A 23,987-nucleotide genomic window follows, 5' to 3' on the forward strand; every position below is an offset into this window, starting at 1 on the left:
AGTTTTTCAATATGACCCCTTCATTTCAGATTAAGGAAGGGGGGAGGTTTTTTTCCCCTTGAAAGTCAACCTTCAGCCTCCCCACCACCACCACCACTACCAGTCCCCCACCACCCCCAACCTTGCGCCAACCTCCCAGGATGAGGTACCTCGTTGTTGATGCAAAACAGCCGATGACATTGTTGTGAGTCACAGACAGTGAGTTGTGCTTGGGCACCTGCCACGGATCCTCACGCTTTATTGACAGCTGGTGATGAGACGACAGGGAGCCAGTAATTCCACATAATACGGACAGTTTCTAAATCAACCCCAGAAAGTAGTCCAGTCATTAAGGGCTTCTCAGTGGTCTATAGCACCAAATTGCTGGACGTGACACGCACAGAATCCAATATAGAGTACGTGTATGCATTAATTACAAAAAATACTGCACAGAATTAATGATAGAATGAATGAATCCATAAAAAAAATACCACATTTGTGTAATTCAGCTGTCTAAAATGGTACCCTATCACTTTTGTTATAGTTGGCAATGAGAATGTTTATTGTTTGGCTTTTTAGTCTTATGCGCCACTTATTTAATACTGGAACAATACCGTTCCTATAACAATACCATTTCATCTCTGCTCTGCAGCAGTGTGGTTGTATTCAGGCATCTCCCTATTGGCCCAGTCTGGAGTACAGTGGACATTATCTCTGGCCTCCCTCTAAAATGCTAGTGTGACATTCTCCATGAGCGCTCCAGAAATGAGACTTTCTCCAAGCCGCTCGCTCACAACGGCCTGAAATTCACACCTTAGTGCATTTGTCACTTTGAGAGCATGTGGTCTAATTTGATTTCTGTGCCTGGCCACCCTGCAATTCTCCGTGCTTTAGTATAACCGCTGCTTACCGAGTGCGGCCAGCAGATAGTTCCGCAAATAGAAGGGTTTCAACTTCTATTTTCTGGATGGCTTTCCCACAAGGTACTGACTTAAAGGGGCCTATTTCCATTTCGTTTTCTTGGATTGTTTGTCTGCCTATGTGTTGTGTTAATAACAGAGAGCCCTTTGAAAGAATTTGTTACATCACAATGAGTTGTTTGTGGGGTGGAATTGGCTTTCTCATCAGGATGTGTCCAAATGTATCTGTTTACCTCGCCGAGTGATTTCAGTTGAAGGCAGCAGATGTGTTGGAGTGTAGGTGATGTGGAGATTGCCTCGAGATTGTACAGTATAAAACGTCACAGTCGAAGAACCTTGGGCCAGGATAGCTATTCAACATTAGAATATGCGTAGCACACCTTATTCTTTTCAAAGACACATTTGAATTCCAAACACATGTACTGTGTAACATTGTTGGAGGTCGCCCATTGTAGGAAAATCAATATATTCTCAAACAGGTGAGTTTGGAACAATATACAAACAACCTTCCCAAGGATGACACATGCAACTTTATTGAAATCATTTTTGAAATCATTAAAGTATTTCGTGCCATTATTGCCGTTCACAAAACAGTTATATACATACGTTTGCAGGTTATAAATTATTGCTCACCAAAACACACTTTAAAACGTATAGTTCAGACAGCCCCAGTCTACACCAGTCACCTCCAGTCTTCCTTCAGTCTCTGTCCAGTTCCTCCCCCAGTGTGCCCCTGTGTGTCCCCAGTTTCCCCTCGTCCCCTCCTGCACCTCCAGAATGTTAAACATAGCGACCGCCGCTGCCTCCGAATTGCTGTATCTCCTGGGGAACGGGGGGAAATTGAGCTCTGGCTGTTCCTAATAGGTGGTAAAGTGTTAAGTTCCAGAGAAATGGACTGCGAATTTAACCTGGAATGGAAATTGATCCCATTACCTCGTGGCTCCGGCTGCTCTCCTCCCGTAGGAGCAAGGGAGAGAGGGCCAGAGAGAGGGCGAGAGAGAGCGAGAGAGACAGAGGCCGAGAGACAGAGGCGGCCGAGAGAGAGGGGGCGAGGAGGCAGGGAGAGACGGAGCGTATGTGATTAGAGGTGATAGGATGGCAGTGGGGGTTGTGGCCTGCCTGGACAGACAGGAAGCTTGACTGTGTATCAGGGTGGAGCTGATAGCTGCCCGGGACCGACTGGGATGGGAAAGGAAGGGAGGAGGAAAGGAAAGGAAAGGAAAAGGGGGAAGCATAGAAAGACATGCTCTGAAAGGATGACATGCCTCCCACTGTGACAGCTGCACCAGCAGGGCTGGGACGACGGGGGTTGTGATTGTGGTGCCTGCAACGGTGACAGGCCGCTGGCTGCTTCTCTGTCAAACTGGCCCTTTGAAAAACTGACTTATCACCCTACAGCATTGGCCACAACAAAGGGTTTCAGTCCAATCCATTGTCGAATAGATTCCCCTTTCGATTCCACCACATGGCCGGCCGTAAAGAGGAGACAGATGATCGATGGTGATTGTCCCGGGGTCTCCTCACGCTGCCCCCCTGTCCTCCCCACAGAGCCCATGCACGGCCCCAGGAAGCTGGAGGTGGTGGACATCCAGTCCAAGCAGGTGACGGTGCGCTGGGAGCCGCTGGGCTACAACGTGACGCGCTGCCACAGCTACAACCTGACGGCGCAGTACCGCTCCAGGGTGGGCGGCAAGGAGGAGACCCACGAGGAGACGTGCTACGCCACCCAGGGCCGGGATCCCCAGCACACCATCCTCAACCTGACCCCCTACACCAACCTCAGCGTCAAACTGGTGCTGCGCAACCATGAGGGGGTCAAGGAGAGCCAGGAGATCGAGGTGCAAACCGACGAGGACGGTGAGCTGGATCAAGTACTTGTGGTCATGACGACGTGTTGATAACATGTTTATAACAGGTCATTAGTATGGAATAAAGTAAGGCATTGTTGTCATTGTCATTGTCAGCCAAGATGGTACTAAGCTTTCCATTGTTATCGAAGAGAAGATGACTAAAAGAGAACGGATGCAGCTATTTTCTTGCGTTTCCCTGCTTTCTTCAAAGATCAAATGGGAACTAGTGTGCCTCTACAGACTTAGGAAATGAACCGGCATAACTCTCAAGGAACCCTGTGCCAAATAACAAGAAGGTTTTACTGTCGAAAAAAAGAGTGTTGCCATGTCAACCTCAGATACGTTTGTAAGAAATCATGAAAGGGGCGCCTGTGTGTTCGCTATCAGACTTGTACGGGGGATAGAGTGTGTGTTTAGGCTCCCTGTGGAATTTAGGAACAGACTCAGTGTAGCTGTAACTTGTCTGTTCCCAGAGATAGCTCCCTATGACAACAGAAAACACCAACTCATTCCGTTTCTTTTAAGGAGTAGAAGCAATTCACATCGGGGTGAAAGGTCCAGACCTCTTTGGCAGCCTCTAAGAACATGTAAACAGTGTGGAGAGATTGACATGCCCGATATTTCCCTGGGGGGGGATGCAACTTTCTTCCACAGGTCTAAGTTCAGCGGGGCCAGTTCCAGTTTGGTTTGGTGAAGATTTGTATACTCTATGTGAAAATGCTGTTCCTTCTCTCTGTCCAAAAGCAACCTATCAGTATGCTGTGTCTGGATTAAAATAGATGGACTCCAATGTTATAGTAATAAGAGTTTGAGAGGATCATTTGAGCCTGTGAAAGGCCCTTTGACCACTCACCGTGTGGTGTCACCTGTGGGCCGATGCTTTATGTGTGCGTCTGATATCTTTCTGCTTGTTTGTCCATCAGTGCCTGGGGCAGTTCCTCTGGAGTCGATCCAGGGCAGCGCCTATGAGGAGAAGATCATCCTGAAGTGGAGAGAACCAGCTCAGACGTACGGTGTCATCACTCAGTACGAGGTGAGCGTGGCTGGCATGAGATCGTTTTAGACAGTTCAAAACAATGTCACACTGTAAAATACAGCTTGCAGCGGGACGGAACTCTTACCTGACTATCTTTGTTAAGCTCACCAGCCCTAACGGATCAGAAACACTGTACGGAATCCTCCTATCACAGTGAGAGAAGATTTGCTTCACATACATATTCAGTACAGTCTTCTACCATTCCCCATGCAGCTGTTGACATAAAGGTTTAAGCTCTCTGGAGGCTCGCATGCGTGAGAAGTATTGACGCTAGAAGGAGCCTCCATAGCGTGATGTACATTCATCTCCACCAGCGTTAGGTGGAAGTCATCCTCCAACCTTTCCCCAGCTATCGATTCTCCATTGTTTATTTTTGCTGTTGTCCCCATTTGCTCATGCTTGGCATTTTGACTGGGTTAGCATTCATCCACAGAGCTGTTTGGGTCATGAGGAGGCAGAGATTGAATGGTCGGGGTAATACAATCAGGCACAGCAGCATAGGTCGCTCTGTCTGCAGACGCTCTATCTGTGGAGCAATGGTACTAGAAATAATGAGATATTATCTCTTCAGCTCCAGAACATCTCAATCATAGCTGGAAAGACCTTAACAACAGTTGATGTCAACAATACTATCAGACACATATTTATATAGAGATGAAGACGCTGCAACCTGCCCATTCACACACTCCAGCCTTCACCTCCCTCTCTCTTTGTGGAGCTACAGTACAGTAACACTACCGTTTCCCCATGCATGCAGCTAACAGTGCAGGGAAACGGTGGACATTTGAAAAGCAGACCAACACCGTATAGATATTCTTTACCACAGTTGAATTTACTATCTGAAAATCGAAGGTCGAATTTAATACTATTCACATCCCCTGGACTGAATCCGTACTAATACAGGTCAAGAAAATGCAGCAAGTTGACCTCGGTGTGTGCGTCTTACTCCTCTGCAGTCTGTGCTTAGCAGACACCTAGACCTGCTCTGTATCTACCTTGTCAGTGTTCTCATGATGTCGGTTCCTTAAAGTCAGGAAATGTCTTTGATTTGACACTATCAAAGGGCTCAAAGTGAGATTCTTCTGACAGGCTGGAATATCAAAAAGACACCTCATCTCCTTTTCCGAGCGACCAAGTGGTACTGTATGGATTTGGCATGGGCAATTCCCCCTCGCTACCAGGTCTAGACTGCCTCTATCCCGCTCAGACAGGACCATACTGCCTCTATCCCGCTCAGACAGGTCCAGACTGCCTCTATCCCGCTAAGACAGGACCAGACTGCCTCTATCCCGCTCAGACAGGTCCAGACTGCCTCTATCCCGCTAAGACAGGACCATACTGCCTCTATCCCGCTCAGACAGGTCCAGACTGCCTCTATCCCGCTAAGACAGGACCAGACTGCCTCTATCCCGCTCAGACAGGTCCAGACTGCCTCTATCCCGCTCAGACAGGTCCAGACTGCCTCTATCCCGCTCAGACAGGACCAGACTGCCTCTATCCCGCTCAGACAGGTCCAGACTGCCTCTATCCCGCTCAGACAGGACCAGACTGCAAAATTGTCCAAATGCCCAGTGTTGACGAGCCATTTGTAATTCCCTCTCCCTGGAATGTACGATATAGTATTTGGCATTGCAGAGTCATTTCTTAGACAAAGAAGAAAGGAAAAAGCCTCTAGCCATTTCAAACTTGATGGACAGAAATTATGCAGCACTCCAAACTCCCTTTGTGTTCTTTAATTGGAATTATAATGGGAGCTTTGTGTTATGAGCACAGGCATTTTCTTAAATGGGCTTCACAGATATTTAAAATGAGTATTAAGAAAAACACTCACCTTAATGCTTCACTCTAGAGCTGCTAGGTATATTCATGAAGGATGAATATATTAACCGTTTTCATCAGCAACATCCAGTACAAAATGTGTGATGTGTATGTGATGAAAGATAAGCACTGTTGTCCATTCAGCAGATCTCATACCTGGTTACCATACCTGGTGTAACTGTATTTTTACAGAGCCATCACATTCAATGTTGGAGAATTTCCCTCAAAACCTGCTTAAAAGATAATCTCATAGAGCATATTGCTGTGATTGTTTGTCAGCTGACAAAGGCCTTAGGAGCAGGTTGGTATCACCAAAGCCCTTTCCCCAGAAGCTAGTAATGATTAGCTAGTGCTGCAGAGATCTCCACAGTTACAGTTTGCTTAGTAACACTGTCTTGTTGTTGGAAATAAGTTTTTTATTTTGTATTTTGAAATTTAACTTTTTTTAAATGAGCCAAACACTCTCGGGCGGTTGCCGAGCAACTTGCTGAGTAGAGGCAGGACATTGCATCTTGGGCCTTGATGTTTGTCAGATATTAAACAGACAGGATGAACCAAGGATAGGAGATTCAGCATTTTACCAATAATTTAAGAAAAAGAAAAATGTATTACATTATTAAAAAGTCCGTTTCTAAATTGTGCATGAATAATGTATAAAGTATATACTGTATATGCTCTGCCCGGTTAGAGGTTTCGTTAGGCACTCCCAGTCATCCATCAAGTTAAGGGAAGTAGTCCGACATGTTTGAAAAATGTTTGGGTACTGGAGCGGATACTATTCATGAGACGAGCTCCCATTGCAGACGACGTGCTTGTTATCTAATGTCAGCTGTGATTGACACATCCCTTTCTCAGATCTCCTACAAGGCGGTGAGCTCCTTTGACCCGGAGATGGACCTGTCCAACCAGAGTGGAAAGGTGCTGAAGTTAGGCAATGAAACGACCCACATGTTCACGGGCCTCTACCCCGGCTCCACATACTCCTTCACCCTGCGAGCCAGCACAGCCAAGGGCTACGGCCTGCCCATCATCACCCAGTTCACCACCAAGATCTCAGGTCAGCACTGGGACACTCGACCGGCAGTCTGCCAGGGCTGGAAACTGTCACTAGTGTCATTCGTATTATAGCTAAGTGGTTTGATTTAGCTTGCCATCGCGAGAGGCTCAATAACATGGCCTTTCTGTTGAACGGTGGAAGCGTCTAATGTGTCGTATGTCTTGGTTGACGTGTGTTTTCAGCTCCCTCCATGCCAGCCTACGACCTGGAGACCTCCCTCAACCAGACTGACAGTACAGTGACTGTCCTGCTCAAGCCTGCCCAGAGCAGAGGAGCGCCGGTCAGGTGGGCTTGGACACACACACATGCGCACACACGCGAATGCACACACTCGCGCGTACACACAATGAGGAATATTTAAATGGCTTCTCTGGAAAGGCTAAAGCAAACAGTGATCACAGAATGTGTCATCGTCAGTGCATTGCACACAAAGCATCAACATGTAAGCAGTGGGATTTCAGTGGGCTACCTTATATATCTCATTTTCACAAACTTTATTTGTTTGTTTGATTTTGATCCTGCGTAGGAAGACTTTGCCTTTGAAGGAGACTACAAAGCCTTGTGGAGCTGCCTAGCTTCAGGGATACTTCCCTTAACATGTCTTTGTTGTACTGGGTTTCTCACCCCAAGCCACCAGGCTGCTGGGAAACACTGGAATTCTCCCTGCTGGACCTTTCCATTCGTTAGTCAGTATTACAGTTGCTAGGTTGTGGCTCAGCTTTAAACTGTTTTTCAGTTCAGAGCCAACTGCCCATCTGAAGGAAAACCCAATCGGTCATTTTGTGCCTTCCTGGCTTGATGTGTGCATTGGCCGTGTCATGCGTTTGCAGTAATGTATTGCCTGTACACATCGCCCACAAGACTTTAACACAGGACTGCATGAAGATGAGAAAGACAGACAGAGAGTCTCCATGTGTGCCCTCATTTGAGGGTGAATAAATGCTGCTGCTTGGTGTTAAACTGGATTGTACATTTTATCAGCTCATCTGAGCCCTTTAAAGATTACAGCTAGACGTGTTTTAGTCAGGCTTGTCAACTCGTGTTTACAGTGTGTGTAGCTGCCCAGTTCAATGCCTGTGGGAAAAAAGCAAAGATGCCTGAACAGAAAAGACAGGCCGACCTGTTTTTAATCTTCTTGCAGGTACAATTCCAAAGGCCTTATTCAGCCTGCCATTCTTTCAGAGGGCTAATTACAAAGCGCTAATTATAATTAACACAGCAGCATGATTCAGAGCTTCCATTAATTAGCATGCTGAGTTACTCTTTTGTTTACCGTTAGAAGGCCTGCTCACCCCACTAGAGATGAAAGACTCAAATTTGTCTTTTGAGATATGAACTTGAGTTTGGGGCCCACTTCATCCTCTTTGCATTAGCTAAAGCATAATTGTACTCTAATGTCTTACAACATAAGCCCTGCATATGAATATTGTAATCTAATTTGTTTTACATGGATACAATCATATCAATAGTGCAATTTCATGGTGTTTGCTGTTAGAGAGATAATTTGTGTTTTGATATAGAAAGTTGATGTTTTGAGGGACAAATTAAAGAGTCTTAAAAGAGACTTGAAAGCATGCAAAGAATATTAATACTCTAATTGTTAATAAGGTACAATTAATGTTTACTCACTATTGCTTATGGTGAAAGTAATTTATTGAACCCTCAATTGATACCACCATAGAAACTCTGTAAACAGTTTACAAACGTTCCCGTTCTGTCAACTCTCTTTTGACGACAAGGCAAGAAAGGCCCCTTCATCTGTGCAGCCGATGTCCAGGAAATATGAATTTATAAAGAAACGTATAAAGTGAAAGATAGCAAAGAGGGGGAGTCAGGATGCTGGAGCCAGACAGATAACTACTGGCTGCTGAAGGGGTTTCCTCTACCTCAGGTGACACAGGGGAGCTTTAACAGATTCAGATGACTGGGAAGCAGCTTGTATTCACAAAATATTGACCAATATTGTTTTGTTTTTTTAACTTATGTGTATTTACTTTATCTATTAAATACACAAACAGTCATTTCAGTGTGACATCGTAGCATCAGGTTGCATGGCTTGGTGACGTTTCCTAGGGCTGATGTAAAATTCGTTTTAAAGTCCCCTATATTTGACAGGAGAGCGGCGCGAGCAAGCGAGCAGCACACCACAGCAGTGTGAGGCATGATTTGATAACGCAATCTTCCACACTGATTGGATATGGGAGGTAGTATAGCTCCAGACGTTTGAATTTTAAATAGCAGATGTTTTGCTGTGATAGAGGAAGGGTTGGAAGCAAGGAACATCAAACGATGGCATCAGTTCATAAAAACCCAAGACATGTTGGACAACATGTCAGGTTTGCTTCAATGTACTGTAGTGGAGTTAAATCTGAGATACTGTATATCTCCTCCAACGTTGTCAAGACATGGCAAGTCAGACATATTTAATATATTTGTGTAATTACTAATCTTTATAAATAAAAAAAATCTCAAGTTGGATTTGAAGACTAATCTCAACATCCGTAACTCGGTACAATTTTTACCAGAGGGGACGCTGTTCCTTTAAGAGGATTAGAGATCTGTCTATCAGTCATTTTGTGTTAAACTAATGTTTGAAATGGCCCCTCATCGGGGCCAGAAGACGCCTCCTCACTGCAGAGCATCCAAATAAATGTTTACATGCCTCGCTGGAATGAAAATGATTTGTGATGCTTGCCACGCTCCTCCATCGCACCCTGTTCCCCTCTCTTCCGTCACCTTTGCCTTGAGCTAGAACCAGAGCTCACACACGTACAGAGAGAGAGCGCTCCCACTTGCATACACATTCTTTTACGACCTCATTCACACCTTTTTCAAGTGAAAGTAAGTGGAGTTTCCACAGCAATTTCTGCCCTGTAGCATCACATTATCTTTTCCCAGCTATAGCCTTGAATCAGTTAACTGATTTTCTACAGTACTAAAATAGGCCCTAATTTTCTTTGATCCTGGCATCACAGGCACTAATGGCAGGGTATAAACGCAGCGCGCAATGCAGTTTACAATTTAGTTGCAAGTGTAATCTATGGCCCCCACTAATTTGTTTGCTTGAATGCTTTATGGACACAGGGGATAGATAAAGCGTTATAGGACAGGTGCATGCAAGGAGGATGCTGGGTCAGGAGATAGGTGTTACTTACGACCCCTCTTAAATCAGACAAATATAGGGCTTCCATAGCACCTCTCACTGGTTCAATAACATGAAACCGGTTGCTAGGTAAGGCGATTAGCATTAAAGAGAAAGATGGAGGGAAAGAGTGGGAGAGGAAGTGGGATGGGAAGAGAGAAGGGGGGGGGGGAGTGAGGAGAGGGGGGCAGGGGGGTGATTGAAATGCTCCCCATGCCGTTCCTTCATCTGCTCAAACAGCCTGGAGTTCTCCCCCTATCAGCCCACATGAAAAATAAATCTGAGTTTCAGGTCACAATCCAGTCGATGCCAAGTCAATCCGCTCTAATTGGTTGGCGTCACATGGCGGCGGGGCTGAAATCTATCGGGCAGTCGGTCTGGAGGAGGCCTAATTGGTGTCAGCTCAGGTTGCAGTAATGCTGCAGGAATACAGGTCCACCCTGCTGGCCCCAATGGCGGACCACTTTTAACAGCTTATTCCATTCTTCTGAGACTACTTTCTCTCGATTGCTCTATCTTCCCCCTTCCCCCATTTTTTGTTTTGCTCTGGGGGAGAGATGATGTGGGATTGCATCCATCTTGAATTATCTGCAATTATGTGATTCAGAGGGAGTCGTGGTGTCAGCGCTGGGGTTCTTCACCACAAGGCACAGCTTACTTGTGGAAAGTTAGGGTCTGAAAGCAGCGTCTCTAAAGATTGATCTGAGAGGACTGTGGCAACAATCAGCAGTCTATGACAAGAAATTCTTGTCCAGCATTAAACTGTGCCTAGAAACACTGTTATAGATGGCCTCAGTATAACAAGTGTAGTTTCTCATGAGGTGCTCGGAGATTTAATATTTGTAGTGTCTTAAAGATCAAATTTTTGGATGCTTTTATATAGGCCTTAGTGGTCCCCTAATACTGTATCTGAAGTTTCTTTCACGAAATTCATCCTTGGTACAGAATTACAGCCACTACGAGCAGTCCCACAATGAGCTTTCCTCAGGATGTGCTGTTTCTGTGTCTGTAGCCATGCCAATTGACGTTGTGTCCTTGGGCAAGGCACTTCACCCTACTTGCCTCGGGGCAATGTTCCTGTACTTACTGTAAGTCGCTCTGGATAAGAGCGTCTGCTAAATGACTAAATGTAAATGTAAATGCTATGAGGAAGAAAGAGGCGGGGCTAACTGCCATGCTTCGGTCGTTTGCAAGCCATGACGTCTCGAGGAAAACCAATATCGTGCTCGCACGGTCGTAGCTCATTTTCTCATTGGTGGGCCAAATTCTCTGTGCGGGCAAAGCAGAGAAAGGGGAGGTAACCTTGGGTTTTATGACGTCATAAAACCAGCATTTTCAAGACCGTTTCAGCTTTCATTTTCTCAAAGGGGGAGAAGAATACCCAGGGCTTGGTTCACACCTATCAAAATTTCTAGCCACTGGGGGACCAAAGGCAGGTTAGGGGAACTCATTAATGTTAAATAAACTCCTAAAGTGAACATTTCATGTCATGGGACCTATAAGAAATTGCAATTTCTAAAGGTCTTCACTCGACGTACAGCGTATAGGCATAGTATCAGATCAGCTGTGGAGTTTGAGGTCTTGCTTTCCTTTTCTTTCCTTTCCTTATAATCTTTTTGTTTTTGTTTGTTTATTCGTTTTTCATTAATGTCATGCTAAATCAAGCATAAGACTAAATGACTTGGGCCTGTCAAAGTGACTCATAATGTAAATTGTGAACTCAGCATGTGGTGACAAGGTGTCAGCTGCTCAAAAGGACATTAACATGACAGCAGTAATTACACAAGAATTATCATACCGAATCAAGATAGCCTTAATTAGTTACAGCTATTGTCAGCCCAAATTGCACTGTACCAAAACTAAAGGTGAAGATTGTAACTCAAAAGTTCCATCTTCCTACCACTTTGCACACCACACACTGCAGTCATTCGGCACAAATCGTTAAAATTCATCATTTTCAATTAAACAAAACATTCTGCAGGGCTGAATATGGACTATACTGCATTCAATATTTGTGTGAAAAGATTAGTGATTTCTACATTACAAGTGTGTCTCAGCCTTGGAGCCTCATAGCCTTCGGCACTCACTATCTAGCCTGAGGAAAGAAAAGCAAAACTATTCTTTGTGTTTCTATCATTAGGTCACGCCAGAGCCACATCACCACATCATAAGGAGCGTCTCTGGGGGAGGCATCTTTTGTTCTCATTTACATTTAGCAGACGCTCTTATCCAGAGCGACTTACAGTAAGTGCAGGGACATTCCCCCGAGGCAAGTAGGGTGAAGTGCCTTGCCCAAGGACACAACGTCAGTTGGCATGACCGGGAATCGAACTGGCAACCTTCGGATTACTAGCCCGATTCCCTCACCGCTCAGCCACCTGACTCTGACCACCTGACACCTGACTCCACCTGACATTTAAGCAAACTCTGATTGATGGAAAGTTCTCTGGCAACACAAACTGATTAAAAACATCCATCAAGGCATGGATGCATTTGGACGAGACCAAATGACCATAGGTGAGGTAAAAAGTCCTCCCACAGAACTAATGATTCAACAAGCTTTTGGAGCTTCAGTTGAAGCCCCCCTACTGGATCTCACACCGGCCCTATGAAATGGAGTCAAATTCCTATCCACGACACATCTTTCATTTCTGTCGCTACTTAAGTGGCCCATGCGTACTGACTCGTTTTGCCCCTTGACCCTCGGTTTGGATAGGGAACAGTAATTAAGGTCTAATCTTTCCTGCAGACTCTCAGTAGGATTAAATATTTCATCACTTCCGATGTCATCACCACATAGGGAAGCTCTGTGGAACTGAGACACACCCACCCAGAGATCCAGTGCGGGGGATTCTATAATGACTTGACAAGCACCCAGTGATAAAGTACGGGCTAAAGAGCACATACTGTACCATACATAGGAGACATTTAATCACCGTCCTCCAACCATATGAAACAATGGATCTGCTATGAGGGGCTTTCGACTATTGGAGACTGTTGCTGAGTCCTCTGCCTAGGTTTGAGACTTTCTGTTTTAATAATGAGAGTTGGGGAGAAAGGCCAGCGGAGGCAGTCCTGCTAATGCAGACTTATGTAATTTAATTAACTATATTTATACATCCTGCACTTTCTTTTCTCAGATAACCTTTTCATACGGCCTCATACAAAACCAGAATTTATTGCAGATTAGCAAATCCAAAGGTCAGATTAACATTAGTCAACATTCATCTTCATGGTTGGGTCGTTGCATGTCACAAGCTCACGGCAGTCATCTGATCAAAAGGAAATATAATTCATGTTCCAGCATTAGTTTCTAGCTCTGTAAATCCATAAATCCGCCTTATACATCAACAAACCTTAATGTGTATTTAAGCACAGTGTGTTAAGGAGAGTAGAATGGAAATTAACTTTGGATGTCTAATTATTTTAAAGAACGCAAAGATTAATCTCAACGCTGCAATCTGTTTCTGTGTAATTCAAACACGACTAATTAACATTTCTAAACAAGCCGATTACATTTTGTCTACTTCCCTTGATGAGAGGTGCACTGTGCGGGGCACACAGGTAGACGGAATAGTCACGCCTCAACTCTCAATCAGTCAGACGTGACTCGGAGGTGGCTCCACTGTGAAGTTTCTGATGGAAGATGTTTATTGTATTTTGGAAGGTATCTTTGGTAAATTAATGTAACACAAGCCTCCAATCAAGGCTAGTAATTCTCCATGTCTGCCCCAAACGGCCTCCCTGTCAGTTGGTAACTCAATAGATTTAGCAGGCGGATGTGAGGTGAATACTAATGATGCTGTCAGTGAGAGAGGCCCTCTCTCCCACCACCACGGTGGACAGTCTGAGACAGACTCATCTCTGTCAGAAAGGCCGAGCTTGTGATTGGACTCCAAGTAGGACTCAGACAGAGGAAATGAAAAGAGGTGTTGACCTTTTGCGATTTTGAATAATAAAGGAGGAGATAAGAGTGGAGCCCTGTGCTGTGATCTGCTTATTTGTCTGGCGAAGAGGCGAGGCAGCGGGGCACGGAAAGGCCCCCGCTCACCCTCAGCACCTGGTTTTGTGTTTCCAACACGGCCTTTGGTCCGTAGAATCCCTTTCATACAACGAATCATGTTCAAAGGGCCCCATTACTTAGCTTGATGAGAAAAGCAAACAACAAGTTTGACTTATTCCTTTCGGCTCAGTTCTCAGTGAGTCAGACTGCGGTTTAGGGTTCCATTAGATCAACTTTCTTTTGAATCATACATGTATGTGTGAGTACCCTCTCACCCCCTCTCTGTGGCCCTGTGTGTGTATGCCGTGCGTGTGTGCAGTGCCTACCAGGTGGTGGTGGAGGAGGAGCGGCCCAGACGAGCCCGAGGCACAGCTGAGATCCTGCGCTGCTACCCGGTGCCCATTCACTTTCAGAACGCCACGCTGCTCAACTCCCAGTACTACTTCACTGCCCAGTTCCCCGCCAGCGGCATCCACGGGCCTCAGCCCTTCACTGTGGGAGACAACAAGACCTACAGTGGCTACTGGAACTCCCCTCTGCTACCCCAGAAGAGCTACAGCATCTACTACCAGGCTGTCAGCACAGCCAATGGGGTGGGTGCTTCTGGAGACTTGTTTTAGTCGTAGAACAAGCGTTAGTTTAAAATGTTATATTATGAGACGTTTGCTTTTTTGTGTACATGAAGCCCCGGTTGAAACGCATTTACTCTGCAGGGGCATTTTTACATTTGCTTCTGAGTGCATCAATCAAACATTGCTTAATATGATGTTGCCGTTAAACTGGCAGGCTGAAGTGGGATGCTCAAAGAACTTTCCGTGGCCAAACTTGTGGCTCGCCCTTCCCTCTACTGCACAAATACACACACACACACACAAATAGACAGACACACACTAATGGACGTGGCAGTGCTGTGGTCGGTGCTCCAGCGGGCCTGTCTGCACCCTAATGGACTGCTGCACGGCTGTGCTGGGAACACAGCCTCCATGACTTGACTCCCCCCACCCCCCCCCCCCCCTGGAATACTGAGCCTGCTTGCCTTTTCCAATGCAGCTTTACACCAAACGCCCGACATGCCTTTGATCAAGTCCGTTTAAGATACAAGGCCGACCCGGTCGCGGGGAAGTGTGGGAGGCAGGCAACAATAACAGGCTCAGCGATCGTTCAGGGTTCAGCCTCTGTCATCCAGTGGCACTCGGCCTGGCCCTTCCTCCCTGAGACGGTTCAATGGTGACTTGAAGAGCACTTTCATTGTGGTCTGGAATGAGAATAGCCGTAAACAGGCTCCATTAATAACTCCAGCACGTCTTAAAAGGAGTGAAAACAATGTGTGAGAAAGGACAGAATACAATTAAAGGGTTTTCTCCTCTAGGCCAAAGTAAACTTTTCAGGGTGAATCGAAGTTCGGCCTCTCCATGGTGCAACAGTATTGCACGAACGCTACAATATGAAAGACGGCCATTTGTCCATGAAGAGTCTAAACCTTGTGCTCTTTAAAAGTGTACTTCAGTGTAGTTCATTTTTTTGTCTGTTTGAAAGCTCATGTTTTGATGAACAGAGGTCCTGCCCCCAGTGAGCCATTAAGCAGCTATTGTCAATGTATGTTTTCGGGTTTGAACGGACAGGCTAATTGATGCTTTAGTCATTTGTTTTGGACATTTCAAAAGACATGAGCACTTAGTGAACCAATCCAATTGTGAACCAGTCCAAATGAAACACACTATTTGGGTTTGCTATTCAATTAAGTGGTCACATATGACATGTTTTAATGCACCCAGCTATTACAGTGTGTTTGTGTTGGTAGCTTGAAGCCACAGTTCCATAAACACACATGCATACACACACACATGCATATGAATGTTACATATGACATATATAACCATGTCACTCTTTGTATTTTCTCTTCTTTGTTGTGTCCCATGGCCTCCAACGGCCTTATTCTATTCTACTGTCTGGGCCATGCTGTACAATAAACAGGGACACCACACTCAGGTCTTTTATGGTCGCTTTCTTCTTAAGCTGCACTGCTGTCCTTGCACCATCCCTTCAGGAGGTCACCGCGGATAGCTAAGTTTCCGCCAAGTAACTTGTACTCGAGGGATTAGAATGCCCAGGGTTGCTGCCAGGACTCCAGCTCACCATTGGAGGCGGCGCTAATGCTGGATGTTGTTCTGGAGGCCTTCTGCAGAGAGGAGCCAGTTGTGTTCTCTGGTGTCACTGCCAGTGTTGTTGTTTCCCCACAGTGACTTACTGTACATCCCGCAGACACAGATGGGCTTTTTCTTTTGAAGACCACTTATCTGTGGTAAAGTTTCTATCAGTCCACCAGCCGACTTAGTGTCACAGTCCATGAGTCCCTCTGATGATAGGTTACAGTATGTAGGCCCGGGCCTTAACCTGTTCAGCCATGGATTCTCCTGGTTTTGTGTGTGTGTGTGCACCATACTAGCACTGATGCTTTTTCTCTCACTCCCACTCTCTCTCTCTCTCTCTCTCTCTCCCTGTCTCTCTCACTCCCTCTCTCTCTCTCCCTGTCTCTCTCTCCCTGTCTCTCTCTCTCACTCCCTCTCTCTCTCTCCCTGTCTCTCTCTCCCTGTCTCTCTCACTCCCTCTCTCTCTCTCTCTGTCTCTCTCTCTCACGCTGTCTCCCCCTTTCTGTCTTGCTACACAGGAGACCAAAATCGACTGTGTCCGAGTCGCCACCAAAGGTAAGCTCCCGCCAGCCAGCTCTCACCCTCCGTCTGAGTGGTCCGCCGGGGACGTTAGCCGACACCGCTGAAACAACACGGCCGTATCTAACGTCATCTTTCGGAACTAACAGCGCATTAACGTGTTTTGAACACGGGCCCCCTCACTAGAAGAAGGAACAGGGCAGCCTCGCCACAGGCAGAGGAGGGCAGTGTTGTGCTCTGTCTCAGGAGACAGAGCCCACGTGCCGGAGCAGCCCTCATGGCCACTTAGTTATTCCTCCTAGCCTGTCATGCTCCGGACATTAAGGTGAAGCATGCTAAATGAAGCACTATCGATCAGGAGCAGGATTGATAAGACCTGGGAGAGTCCTAGTCACACTCTGTGCTCTGCTCCGCCGGGCCCCGGCTCATCATCACACCGTCCTGTATGAACTCACATGCTGGCCCGCCATAGATTTCCAATGAAAAGTTCCTATCGAACATATCTCCATCTTCCACCGTGCCTGGATGAAGTACTGAGCCTGGGCACTGATTGGGTTTTTGGATTCTAATGACAGTAATGTTGTATTGAACCAAATTGAACAGACAAAACCTGTATAAACTCCTACAGTCCAATTATTGGCAATCCTTTACAGCAAGGTTACATGAACTGCATAGCAATACCTATAGTAAAAACACCACCATCAGAACACTCAGTTGAATTTAAATAGAAAAAGTCATCCAATAGATGACACTGTTTCTCAGTCACCAAGCCAGGCCAGCCTGATAACCTCTCTAATAATGCCTCAGTATTGCATGGTGACTGGGGGCAACATCTGTGTGGCCGTGTTACGCTTCGGTGTGGACTCTCATTCTGTCTCTCTCTCTGTCTCTCGTTTTCTTTCTCTCGCTCTCGTTCTCTGTGTCCTGTCTCTGCTGCATGCTCTCCTGGACCCACTGACCTCACTCAGCCGCCATACTTGTGACTCAGCTCACCACTCCCTACGTCCGTATCGCACCTGCGGCTGGTGACAACCAACTAACAGGTCAGACCCTTATCCCCTCGCCACTCTCCCTGTCCCCACTCAGCCCACTCACATTACTCTGCCTTGTACTAGCTATTGTCTAGGCACCAGGGGCATAACTCACTTCCCTTAAAGGGACAATTGGTGCGTTTGCATGTGAATGGGTGTGTCGTTTGCTGTGTGTGTGTTTTATAGCCTCAATAAACTCGTAAGTGCAGACTCTATGATCATAATGCACCTTCCCAGCTTTGGACATGAAAGCTTGTTTGAGGTCCGACTGAATATGTTGAAGTTGAAGATTTACGGCGGGAGATTAGTCCCTTTCATGAATATTTCTCATTATTTCCTGGAGGTAAAGTGTTTGATCAGTATGGATATAACAATACAAACACCAAATTGCATTTGAGTGTTCATCATAGATGTAGAAACACTCGTTAGAAATGGCATATTTCAAAAGATGTCCTTGGATCTGCTCGAGCACGCATCCCACTGTCCATATGTCTGCTTGGAAGTGGAGAGGCCATATGGGTCTTGTCGGTTCCAGCAAACATATGAGAATTCTCAATTGCTGCAGGATTTCTTTCCAAGCGCCCCATCCAAACTAGGCAAAAGGAAAGCATCATTCCGCAGAGGGAATCCAATGTGCCTGTAGTGGGTAAGCTCCTAAAGCATTGTTCAATTCCACCAGTGTGAGTTTAACGCAGCTATCTAAACAGAGGCCTGCTGCCTGATACAGCGTGTCAGAGCTAGGGACAATACGTCTCTGCCTGCCTGGATGGATATCCACTGTTTGATAGGGAGACAGAGGCACAAGTGAAGAGAATAGATCTAGTCAAGCACATTTGTGTGTGACATCACAATTTGTCATTCTAAATTTACCCATCGCTGACAGGGAGTAATGTATTTTTTTCAGGTGGGCAGTTGAGATGCTGGAAACGTCCTGCTGCTTAGAGTGCTGCTTATCGCAAACGGGAGAGAGAGAGAGAGAGAGGTAGAGGGAGGGAGGGAGGGAGGAAGGGAGCGAGAGAGAGAGAGAGAGCAAGAGAGAGAGAGAGAGAGAGAGGGAGCGAGCGTTGTTAAAACAAGCAGCTTTCCTCAGCGTTCCGGCTATCTCTCCCCTGAGCTGATACTTAATGTTTTGGTTATTTCTGGGTGTTTTATCTCTGAGGGTATTATCACAAGCGCCTCACACTCACGGTGTTTCCACAGCCCAACACACATTTGACTCTGGCGTGATTAGCCAAGGGTAAAGACGTGGCCTGCTTATCTCCCTCAGCACTTTGAACAGTCCACAGCTTGCTAATGTAAAGTCCACTGTGTATGATACTGGAGTGTTGCCTCTCTGAGAGGACAGTGACTTGCTGAAAGTAGGCCGACCCTGGTTGTGGGCCGTGCATGACAAGTTCAGCACTCTCTCTGGCTTTTTTTAATTTACCTTGTTATGTATTGGAGATCCTTTTCCATTCAATAACACAGACGACTAATCGTGGTCATAACCTGCTCTACCGCCATAGTAATTCAGCCTGTCACAATATTGACAGTCAACCCTAATCAGTCTCCCCCAAAACATTGAATATAGTCAATAAGCAAATTTGGTGCAGAACAGACAGGATATAGACAGAACATGTGTCTGTGTGTGTGAGAGGCTAGGGGAGGACAGGGGTACTGTACTTTACGTGTCTGTGATAACCTTGTGCCTTGACTGCTGTTTGCTCCATTGACTGCGTGGGCGATGCAGGGGCAGCCACCCACAAGCCTGATGCGGTGGAACCGGAGAAACAGACCGACCACACGGTCAAGATTGCCGGGGTCATCGCCGGCATCCTCCTCTTTGTCATCATCTTCTTAGGAGTGGTGCTCCTCATGAAGAAAAGGTAAGCCCTTGTTATTCACACCTACATGTTAGAGCTGGATGCATGAACAAGTACTGTAGTCCAACCGTCAGACAGAAGTTCATTGGAATGTCGCTGAAATGTTGAAACACTAGGCATGTTATCGTTATTGGGACTGTACGCGTAAGGAAAAGCTGTTGTTCCTCTATTTTGTAACTTCCCTCTCAATAGGCTGCATAGTCAGTGCAATACTAAATAATTAATTTGATTATGTTGTACCCCCACTATTAAGGCTGTTTACAGCAATGAGACACAGCGTAGCATGAAAAATGAATGCCCCTCCATGACAACCTCGAGCAAACGACATTGGAATGACATTGGAACGGGAATAAGGAGGATCTTTTTAAGGCCTATTTTAACAGAGGAAGACGGGAGATAAGAGGGGAACTGTGAGAGATAGAGGTTCCAAGGGAGATGGCTATGACCACATAGCTGCAGGCAAGGTTTACATTAGATCCAGACCACATAACGGAGGAAGGCCTCTGTACGTCTCCTGGCAATCTGAGGAGCTAAAGCTCAGCAAATATCAAACCTCTTTTGTAAACGCGGAGGCCTGAAATAATACCAAGTCAGTTTCTTTAGGTTTGCTCAAGATTAGTTTGGTTGGCTCTGGGTTGCTTGAATCGGTACTGTATCTCCACTGAGGACGAGAAGGGCAGCTGAAGGGAAAATGCCTTGACAACTCCACGGAGCCCACTTTTCAAAAAAAATTTCATTACTTGTAGTTTCCATTCGGCTGTTCTCTTTCGACAGATTATTGGAATATTAAGTTAAGGTCGAAGAGGTTGTGTGGGAAGGTGCAGTTGCTCGGTAATATAATCAGTACGACTTAACTTATTCAATATTTATTTTTCCAGTAATATAACATTTATAATTTTTCGTGCCAACCTTGGAATTTTTTTTCTTGAACAGTGTTGGGAAATGATTATGCAGACACTGTTCTGACAAATTGAATTGTTTTCAATTTGACTTAATCAAGTGAGAGTGGGCTATGATTTCATTGGATGTAAATGTTCTGATTAACAGTTACAGAGAAAGCATTGGAAATGTGTTTAGACTCCCTAACTTCTCATTTACAGTCACCCCTACAGGTTACAAACGTTAATTGCCTTATATCTATAGACACAGGCAGAAAGCTAATACCTGGTGCGACGAAACAAGTGTGTACAGAGGCTCACGCATAACATGACTCCAAGTAATCACCAGCCCTCACGATCACAAGTTACCTTCACGTATGCCACCATATCTACTTTTGTTCATTTTACTCCTTTTTCAAAACATTAATATATTTTTTACTTTTTCTTTCCTTTCATTCCATTTCCCCCCCTCCACTGCTTATATTCTACCACCACCCCACTCGGCAGAAGAACCTATCACTCCTACACTTACTACCTGTAAGTAACCACTTTGTGTAATGTTAGTGCCATGCTTCTCACCCATGCATTGAGTGTTCCATGCATGAGAAGAACCATGTCATCCTCCTGCCTGCAGCTATTAGCAAGGGGTCTTCCATCTCTGTTAGCAGAGATGGAAGACCCCACAACTAATACATTTCCACATGATAATTACATTGATGTCACCTCTCAAACCTCTGCACGACTTCTTATGGACGGGCGCTGCAGCTAGACAGGCCATCTAGGGTACCACAACAGCAGTAGCAGCAGTCAGAGACTACTGTATAATGCATATTCTGTGACAGAATTTATATCCATTTGACTTTGAAATTGTTTTCTATTTACCCGATGATACGCTAAAATGTCTTCATGTTAGTTTGGCTTCAAAACATCTTGTGGATTTTTTTTTTAATCAACAGATATAGTTGTTTGTGCAATTTTATTCAGTGTGGAATTTCATGTTGCCTCCAATAGTTTTCTCTGTCTGTGTTTTCAGAGTAAGATTTTGAAATGCCTTCATTGACAGATATTCCATATTATATTATATTTGTTTTCCAAAAACTAAAGCAATCAGCAAAAAAAACATACTGTATGTTGACCATCATACTGAGAGAAAAGCATTTGCATTTAAAAAAAACAAGGCAAGAAATGATGCCATTAACTATCCAGAGGCAAAAGCATGTGATAAAAGAGGAACCTTCTCCTGCGCTGTGCACAGCCCTGCACCATCCATTCCTCCACATCCTCATCCCTCCATCCGCTCATTCTCTCGTCAAGCCACATGACCTTTCAGGCTCTGGCTCCCCTGTCATCACACGCATGGTGCGGCTATATTGCATGTGAGATCTGCCTTCCATGCAGCGGCGGTGGTGGTGGAGTCTGACCGGCTGCCCTGCCTGACCTGACAAGGCTTCCGCATCTCCATCACACCAGACAGACACCGAGTCACCACCACTGTTAATATTAGTCTGAGCATTATAAAATAAGAATCTAAATCACCATTAAATCCCATTGTCCAATTTCTCTGAGATCCTGAATATGTACCTTGGTACAGTACAGGAAAGAGGCTTAGTCCTCCCCACGCTGGGGCTTGTAGTCTCTGTGACGGATGCTACAGCAGCTAATCTGTCTTTAGATGAGTGAGATCAGGGACTACAAGGGGAACCAGGCACACTTCAAAGTAGACCCCTGAGTACACCTTGAAATAATAATGCACAGAATGTCAGTCAGAGCATGCCAGAGCCTGGCTGTCTGAAGCTGGAGAGTGAATGATGAAGCGGCCCAGCGTCGGGCTATGATCTTTACATGTGAACATACGGTGTGTGTGTGTGTGTGTGTGTGGGGGGGGGGGGGGGGGGGGGGGGGGGGGTTGTGTGTGGGGGTTGTTGATGATAACATATTGTACTCTTCTTTTTTTTTTTAACAACCCTGCTGCTGATAAGGTGGTGAAGCCTTTGTAGCTGACGGTATTATGAGAACCTTGTTGACAGGATCTGGCTCATCGATGATGGATGGAGCCCATTAATGCTTTTATGTATTCATCAAACACATTTAAGGCTGTACAGCCTATTATGGGCTGCCAGAATATGAGGTTTAGGTAGACTGCCGGGGGTAGAGCTCTGAGTTCACACACACACATCAGTCAACAGTGTTCAGGGATGCAGTTGCATGTGTGAGTAAATATGTGAGCTCAGTTCTTTAATCAGACGTACTTGGGCTTTGGAATGCTGCAGTTAGATGTGGCAGGGTTGGTCATGTGGCAGGGTCGGGCTTGGGCTAGGTCTGTTCCCATGACAATCTTAATGATCGAGTGAGATCTTTCATCATCAGATCATCAGATAGACTCTCATCACTCTCTGACTGACTTGTCAATCACGCACTGTTCTCCTTTCTCCCTGCGGGAGTTATACGTGATCTTGAATCTATGTATTTCCTGTGGATACACAAAGACAGGCAAACTATATGTAGCTCTCAGCCTGGATGTGAATAGGGGAATGATTGATTGACACATGCAGAGTGTCGGGAGGATTCAGAAACAGTGAGAGCTCAGCTGTGAGATATCCTGGTGTTGCTAGGAGGCTAGGAGTACTGGCTGTGTTGTCATGTCATCAATACCAAGGACATACTGTACTGTGTGTCAGACTCTTATTACTAAACCTGTCCAATGCACACCATTAGAATTTACCCTCCAAGGGCATATTTGAGACAGAGAAAGAGCAAGGAGGAGAGTAAATAGGTTCGCAAAGGCTCCAAGTTGGAATTTCTGCTTGAGTTCAACATAATAAAAAAATAAAAAATAAAACAGCTAGCTAAGCTGGATGAAAAGTTCCGGAAAGACTTCTGCAGGAGAACAGAGAAGGGAGGGAATAAGTTGTCTGCCGTTTTTTCTCTGCTGCGTGGGCATCCCCCCCCCCCCCCCCCCCCCCCCCCCCCCCCCCCCCCCCCCCCCCCCAGCCCGTCTCCTCCTGTCTCATCCCAGATAATAAATCACAACCGTCATGGCAGTCTCCGCTCCACCCAGTGTCAGAGCTCGGCGAGCGCCGGGCCTCACTAAACCCACAGCGTTTAACGGAATGTGCTGAGTGCACAAACACCTTCATTAAACCTTACAAGGCTGCCTGAACGTGGAGCAAGAATCACATTAATTGGAACAAGCAATGCACATGTGTTGCTGTGACGGGGCTTGCATTCGGATGAGGGGGGGGGGGAGCTGGAATCAGCGGGACGGATGTTACCCTGGACTCCAGTGGTTCTGACGAGGATGTACCTGTCACTGCATGTATACAAACAGTTGTGTTATCACTAGTATCATCCTTCAGGGCAATATTTTCTAGAGTCTTACCTCACCATCTAATCTGGGTCCCAGTGGAACCATAAACTGCTTTAGTTTTTTACTGTACCGTCCAAATTTGAAAGATATTGATCTAATGGCCAATCACTTTGTTTACATTGTGTGGTGTTGTATGGCTGTGCAGTAGAAAAGAGACCATCTAATCGTCATCTCTCTCTCTACAACTTCTATCTGACAATTCATTGACCTCCTCTGACAGAACCACAGAAATGAACACTGTGTTCATGGTTGCTCTTGATTTTGGAACATGATGGTCAGTGCATTATAGCCATTTCATTGCACACAACTAAATTGAGCTCATATTGTCCCTGTGGCCTCATACCATAAAAATCAGGGTTTCGGAAGTGGATGAAT

General features: G+C 45.7%; 1 protein-coding gene across 1 annotated transcript in view; it reads left to right on the forward strand.

Annotated features, from left to right (window-relative positions):
• LOC136958883 (receptor-type tyrosine-protein phosphatase mu-like) overlaps positions 1-23,987 on the forward strand; it is a 93,530-nt gene that overhangs the window by 49,440 nt on the left and 20,103 nt on the right. Inside the window, exons 8-17 of the mRNA XM_067253008.1 lie at positions 2,448-2,756; positions 3,673-3,782; positions 6,459-6,660; positions 6,843-6,945; positions 14,125-14,398; positions 16,474-16,510; positions 17,443-17,517; positions 19,235-19,370; positions 20,753-20,782; positions 23,396-23,447. Of these exons, the coding sequence (XP_067109109.1) occupies positions 2,448-2,756; positions 3,673-3,782; positions 6,459-6,660; positions 6,843-6,945; positions 14,125-14,398; positions 16,474-16,510; positions 17,443-17,517; positions 19,235-19,370; positions 20,753-20,782; positions 23,396-23,447 (1,328 nt within the window). The remainder of the gene's footprint in view (positions 1-2,447; positions 2,757-3,672; positions 3,783-6,458; positions 6,661-6,842; positions 6,946-14,124; positions 14,399-16,473; positions 16,511-17,442; positions 17,518-19,234; positions 19,371-20,752; positions 20,783-23,395; positions 23,448-23,987) is intronic.

The sequence above is a fragment of the Osmerus mordax genome, chromosome 16 (assembly GCF_038355195.1).
Source record: "Osmerus mordax isolate fOsmMor3 chromosome 16, fOsmMor3.pri, whole genome shotgun sequence".
Taxonomy (NCBI): Eukaryota; Metazoa; Chordata; class Actinopteri; order Osmeriformes; family Osmeridae; genus Osmerus; species Osmerus mordax.